Source organism: Equus asinus, chromosome 25, assembly GCF_041296235.1.
Source record: "Equus asinus isolate D_3611 breed Donkey chromosome 25, EquAss-T2T_v2, whole genome shotgun sequence".
In the NCBI taxonomy this organism is placed as follows: Eukaryota; Metazoa; Chordata; class Mammalia; order Perissodactyla; family Equidae; genus Equus; species Equus asinus.
Window position 1 is genome coordinate 15,313,850 of NC_091814.1, and position 7,024 is coordinate 15,320,873.

Consider the following 7,024-nt stretch of genomic DNA (forward strand, 5'->3'; position numbering starts at 1 on the left):
GATGATGAGGATGGACACAAGGACGATCTGATGCCTTACCGAGGGCTAAGATGTGCCAGGCATTCTGACAACTAAATTACCATTCAATCTCATGCCTGAGAAAAGTGGGTAATGTAAATAGGATTTACCCCAATTTGTAGCAGAGAGATTGAAATCTTGAGGAATTAAACACTTTGTTCCTAAAATCAATCAGGCAGTAATTAAGGGAAATAACCTGGATTTGACATGAGATTGAAAGAATGTTAGGTAGCGCTCCAAAATTCAGAGAACACTGAATGTGAGACCTGAGGCTTGGGACAAAGAAGGATAGAAAGAAACCCAAAAGGGTGAGAGGATATTGCTGACAAGCAGGTTTTCAAAGAAAGACAATATCCCATCCCACAAAATGGCACTTTATTCAGGAAATGGAAGAAAAGGAACAATTGCCAGGTGATACAAACGCCTGCCCAGGGGACAGACAGACACAGAAGACATCAAGAGCATCCCCTGCTGGCACCCAGGAAGAGAGCTGCTGCTCTTCCTCCTGAAGCTCTGGGATGCTGGCACAGCTGAGGATGCCCTTCCTCGGCTACCTCCTGGAGAGGAGCAGTGTGACAGCCTCAGGAAGGAACCCTTTTGCTGTCAGGAGTCACACAGGCATTTTACAGGCTGAAGGGTGGAGGAGCCGCTTCTGCCACCATGATAGGCTCGGAAGAGAAGGTGAAGGTGGAGCTGTGGAAGCAGGCGAGCCAATGGTCCTTCTCTTTTCCAGATCCTGATGCTGCTGAAGCTGTTACTTGCTCTTGGGCGGGCACTTCTGCTGGCATGGTGGAGGAGGTTGCACAGGAGGGCATTTCTGCTGCCTCTGTGGGGGTGGGCACGGCTCTGGGCACTTAGGTGGGCACACAGGAGGGGGCTGGCAGGGCTGCTTGCACTGCTGCTGTTGAGAAGACATCTTTCTGGAGTCTTCGGAGCTGAAAGAAATTAGAGACAGTGTTCGCAAGAAGGGACTCCTCCAGAGAGAGAAACCGCGGCTGATAGAATAGCGGGAGATGTTCCCTCTCCCATTTCCAAGATTGGGCTTTCATCTCTCAACTCCCTCTTTTGCGCCTTCCACCACCCTGCTTCCTCTTTAGCCAACTGCCTCATCAGTCCTGAGAAAATCCTCTCTTTGCTCATATCATTTTTTCAAAGGAAATATCTCTGCAAGAACCAAGTCATGTTTTCTGTGGGAAAATATCATCTTCATGAAAGGCCATCAGAAGTTCTGAAATCCTGGGAAAACTCGCAAGCAATTACTATCATCGGGATCTCTTCCGAAGTCCCCATAGGTTGACTTAGGTACAGAGCAAACGGCCAGCAGGAAAAATGCAAGGGCCTCACACCTACTAAGCCTCGGAAACCCCAGCGGGAGGAAAGGGAAATCAAAGAGACAGAGCAGAGAGAAAAATACTTTGGTCTTTCCTCTTCTTCATCTCAAACCTTTCCTGTGAATTGCTTTTCCATACACGACCTCAAACAAGCTACCGAAACATGAATCAAGACAGGATATCATTGTGCCTCAAGGCTAAGCTTCCATCACCTAAGTAGCATCAAACCCACCATCATACCTATGGACTCAACAAACTTGCTGTCTGCACACTAAATTCAACATCTGAGAGCACCACAAAACAGATCAACGGAACAAATCACACTCACCACGTTCTCCAAAGGAGGTTGGGACTCGAGTACCAGGAGGATGACAGTCGTGCAGCAGAGCACCTCTTTATAGGGCTTGACGCCCAGCCCAGAGCGAAGTGCAACTGCCAAAAACTGGCCTGCCCCGGAATTTCCCAAACAAAATGCAAACCCATCCAGAACTGGCCTGACAGGGACACTGGAAACAGGAAATCTCCTGAACCAGGATCTCCTCTCTGGATTAGGTGCTCATGACTCACAAGGTCCGGCCTTAGCTCTCAGTGTCGGGGACTTACGGCAGGGGGAGACTTAGGCGATTCCCCAACTGGTGGTCCAAGGCCCTCTCTCTTGATTGGGGAAGAAGACCCCTCCTATCTTCCACCTTCCCTGAGTCATAGAACTGCCTGCTCGGTTCCACTTTGGATGGTTGCCATCTTGCTGTATGTGCTGGGTTGAAAAGAGCCTGACTAGCAGGTGACAGCTTTCTCTTCAACCCAAGTCCTTCCTTTACTGTATTTCCCTCGGATCCATGGCTTGCTCATCTTCTCTCCTTTTCTTCTTCTAAAAGGGACTGAGATAAGGCAGCAGATTGGCACAATAGCCATCCCATAAAAAAAACCCTAGAAACGGTCAATCAAATGGTGACCTCCAGAATGCTGTGTTCACTGCTTTGCTCCTGCAATTTGAGGGCATAAAACTGCCGCCTTTATATATCTGTACCAAAGTGGGCCTCATGGAATCCACAGGGACCACGGCATCACCTAGCATCATTCAGAGGGTCAGAGCACTAATATCTGAAGAGCAGGAGAAAATAGGGACTTAGGCTGATCCTCTATATTTGCTTTCTCACACTCTCTTTCCAAACAGGATTTAGGGCTTTAAAACAATGATTTTTTAAGTATATTTGCATGCTGTTTCTCTGTCTTTTCCTTAAGCCCTCTGGACCCCTCATCTTGCCACATTATCCTCTCACCTCCACAGTGTATACCTCTCCTTTTTCTAATTGTTTTACTGAGACCATAATGGTTTATAACATTGGGTCATTTCCAGCATACCTTATTATTTATCACTTTCTGTATAGGCTGCATCGTGCTCACCGCCACTACTCTGGCTTTTATCCATTGCCATCCATATGTGACCCTTTACCTCTTTCACTCAGCCCCCAAGCCCCTTCCCCTCTGGTAACCACTAATCTGTCCTCTTTATCCGTGTGTTTGCGTATCTTCCCTATGTGAGTGAAATCATGCAGTATTTGTCTTGCTCTGTCTGGCCTATGTCACTTAACATCAAACATTCAAGGTAGATCCATGTTGTTGCAAATGACACGATTTTGGGTTTTTTTGTGGGTGAGTAGTATTCCATTGTGTGTGCCAGTGTGTGTGTGTTTCTATACATATATACATGTATATATGCGACATATATATACATATATATATACCACATCTTCTTTATGCATTCGTAAGTTGCAGGGCACTTGAGTCGCTTCAACGTCTCTCTTACCCATCCCCTTTGGGACATATCCATCACTCAGGAGATGAGATCAACGCATTTAGTGGGTCGCCATTTCACATCTTTGCTAAATCTTCATGCAGTCATTGGGGATGACTAAATGCTGTGCATTCAACATTTAAAGTGACGTGACTCAAGGCTCATTGTCTTGGCCAAATTGTCAGGAAGCTTTCCAAGAAATGTGGACTTATACTGGGAAACGGAAAATGAGGAGGAGGAGGAAGAGGAGACGCTCGAAACTTGTGAAACACTCAGCTGCGGAGCCACGGAACGTGAAGGATCCCTAAGTCAATCTAGCATCACACCCCCTCAGTTGAACAGGTTAGGTTCCCAGAACTGTCATTGTTCCTGTCAGTAAGGAAGAGCTTTTGACCAAGGTTGACATTCAGCCGTGACCTGGCAGGACAGAACCATCACTTCAGCACTTTCAGGTCATGTGACTGAAAACAGTGTCATCACCAAATGGCTCACCTAGACTTTTTCAGGGAGCCAAGAGAAGAGCCTTTCCTCAGCAGGTCACTTACCACGCCCCATAACCTCACACCCCACCTGAACGTCAATCCTCAGAGAAATGTCTGATTTCGGCCATCCAAAATTTGAGAATTAGCTGCTCAAATGGGATTCCAGTTTCAGATAATCCACTCTCGGTTGCATCTGGAAAGTCTCCCACTGAGGACAACCCTCATAAAGGCTGTGAATCATCACCGTGCAGGCAGCAAAGACATGGCGGCTCTGGTGCCCGGAACAAGTCAGGCAGGAGTCACTTTTCATTTTGCAGAGGTGAACAGACACACTCAGAGTTCCTCAAGATCAGATACATCAAGAGCTGCCACAAGACAAAGAACGGCATCTAACGATCAATTTCTCCCAAGTTTCACCATCTGAAGCCTGAGACATCGATCACAGAATACACAAACACAAAACACCACATATCTGTCTGTCTATCTATCTATCTATCTATCTATCTATCTATCTATCTATTTATCTATATAACTATCTATCTGTGTATCTTTGATCTACATACCTAGAGCTTCCCTTTATGGACTTTAAGAGTCAGATAAGCCCAGGTTCAATCCTAAATCCCCAGTCCCTCACTTGCTAAGGGTTTTACCGTGAATCATTACTATAAGAAAAATTAGATGAAAGAAGAAAATTTTCTCCAACTCATGACTCAACGTTTTATCTCACATTGTACTACTATAAGTCTTATATCATTGAATAATATAGTCCCTTCAAATCACAATTCTACAACACAACAGAGGAGAAATAGAGATAAAGAGACACGAATTAACCATGCTGAGATATTCCTGATCTTCTTAGAGAAATGACAATTGCAAGTCCCCTTGGATGTCTGCCTTCTGCTTTTGTTTCTGAGTATAAGGCTCAATCTCCATTACCACTTCAGGATACTGGCAAACAGAATTCAACAGCACATCAAAGGGGTCATACACCATGATCCATGTGGATTGTTTCCTGGGTTGCAAGGAAAGCTCCTCAGACACAAATGAATAAATGTGATATATCACATTAACAGAACAAAAGATAAAAATCGTATGATCACCTCAATGGATGCAGAAAAGGCATTTGACAAAATTCAACATCCTTTCATGATAGGAACTCTCCACGAATTACATAGCTACGGACCGTACCTCAACATAACAAAGGCCATATTGGACAAGCCCACAGATAATAGCATGCCCGATGGTGAAATCAGAAAGCTTTCCATTTAGGATTAGGAACAACTCAAGGGTGCCCACTCTCCCCACTCTTCAACATAGTACTGAAAGTCCTAGACAGAGCAATTAGGCAAGAAAAAGTAATGAAAAGATCTAATTGGCAATGAAAAGGAAAATGGTCTCAGCCTGCTGATCGCATAACTTACATGTCTCTTATGTAAATCTCATAGAAAACCCGAGGAACTCACCAAGAACCTCTCAGAACTAATAAACAACTTGACAGGAAAGTTACAAACTCAATATACAAAAGCGAGTGGTGTTTCTCTACACTTACAAGAAGCTATTAAAGGGAAACTAAGAGTAATCCCATTCACAATGCCATCAAAAACAAAATATTTAGGGATAAATTTAATCAGGGACGTGAAAGACCTGGACCTTGAACACGGTAAGACAGGATGAAAGCAATTGAGGAAGACTCAGATAAATAGGAAGATCTCCAGTGTTCAAAGACTGGAAGATTTAACATTGTTAAAATGTTCATACTGCCCCAAGTAATCTACAGGGTCAATGCAATCCCTATAACTTCCGTTGACGTTTATCACAAAAATAGAAAAAACAATCCTAAAATTCGTATGGAACCACAGAAGACATCAAAAAGCCAAAGGAATCATGAGAAAGAGGAACATAGCTAGCGGCATCACACTTCCTGATTTCAAATTATATTACAAAGCTGTGGTAATCAAAACGGATGGTACTGGCGTAAAAACAGACGGTGGACCACCCGAACATAATAGAGAGACCAGGCACAAAGCAAGCATATACAGCCAACTAACCTTTGACCAGGGGACCCAGCACATTGAATGGGGAAAGGATGATCGTTGACTAAACGGGACAGCTGCATGCAAAAGAGCACAGCTGGACCCCCTACCTTACAGCATTCCCAAAAATTAACTCCAAAGGGATTAAAGATTTAAATGTTAGCACCTGAAATCATAAAACTCCTAGAAGAAAACTGGGGAAATCCCTTCACATTTGTCTTGGCAATGATGTTATAGATAGGACACCAAAAGGACAATCGACAAAACTAAGAATTAAAAGATAAACAAGTAAAATTAAACACACAGAAGAGCTTCTGCACAGCAAAAGAAACGATTAACATTATGAAGACGCAGCCTGCAAGTTGGGAGAAAATATTTGCAAACCACGATCCCATCAGAGGTTAGTTTCCAGAATATGCATGGAACTTACACAGCTCAATAGCAAGGAAAAGGGGCTGCACCTCACTAATTACCAGAGCAATGCAAATCAAAACCACCATGAGAAAGCACCTCACACCATCAGAGTGGCTATTCTGAGAAAGGTAAGAGACAACAAGTGTCGGTGAGGATGAGTAGAAGAGGGGACTCTTGTACATTGTTGGTGAGACTGCAACTTGGTACGACCACTATGGAAAACAGTATGGAGGTTCCTCAAAAAACAATAAACAGAACGCCCATAGCATCCAGCAAACCCACTTCTGGCTGTCTATCTGAAGGAAAGGAAACCACCACGTCGAAGAGTATCTGCACTCTTGGGTGCACAGCAGCATTACTCACAAGAGCCAAGACATGGAAACAACCTCAGCGTCCATTAGTGGAGGACAGGATAAAGAAAATGCGATACAAAGATAGATGGATGATAGCTAGATAGATAGAACGACAGGTGGATTGATTGATAGATATAATGGCATATTGTTCCGTCATGACAAATAAGGAAATCCTACCATGTGTGACAACAAGGATGAACCTGGAGGGCATTTGCTGAGTGAAATTTGTCAGATGGGAAAAACAAATCATGTGTGATGTCACTTACATGTTGAATCTAAAACAAAAACTACTCAGAGAACTGAGGAGTGGATTGGTGGTTTCCAAGGAGAGCACGGCAGGGGTTGGGGTGGGTGTGTAAGGAAACATGGTAAATGGGTGAAAGTGGTCAAAGGGTACAGATTTCCAGTTTCAAGATGAATAAGCCATAGGAATGTACTGGACAGCATGTTGATCCTGGTTAGCAACGCTGTGTTGTAAATCTGAAAGTTACTAAGAGAGTAGATATTCAAGGTTTTCACCACACATGCAAATAGCCGTAACTATGTGAGGTAATGGATGTGAAAACTCACTTTATTGTGTCAATCATTTCACAATATA

At 43.8% G+C, this 7,024-nt stretch overlaps 1 protein-coding gene across 1 annotated transcript; it reads right to left on the reverse strand.

The window, feature by feature from the left end:
- Nucleotides 1–376: 376 nt before the first annotated feature.
- Nucleotides 377–1,689, reverse strand: LOC139041993 (small proline-rich protein 2E-like). Its single transcript, XM_070497390.1, has one exon. The coding sequence runs from the start codon at nt 932–934 to the stop codon at nt 773–775; it is 162 nt and encodes a 53-aa protein (XP_070353491.1). The 5' UTR covers nt 935–1,689; the 3' UTR covers nt 377–772.
- Between the last annotated feature and the right edge of the window lie 5,335 nt (nt 1,690–7,024).

Bases quoted from the DNA above. Each gene is read 5' to 3' on its own strand.
- LOC139041993 (XM_070497390.1), bottom strand. From the start codon at position 934: ATGTCTTCTCAACAGCAGCAGTGCAAGCAGCCCTGCCAGCCCCCTCCT.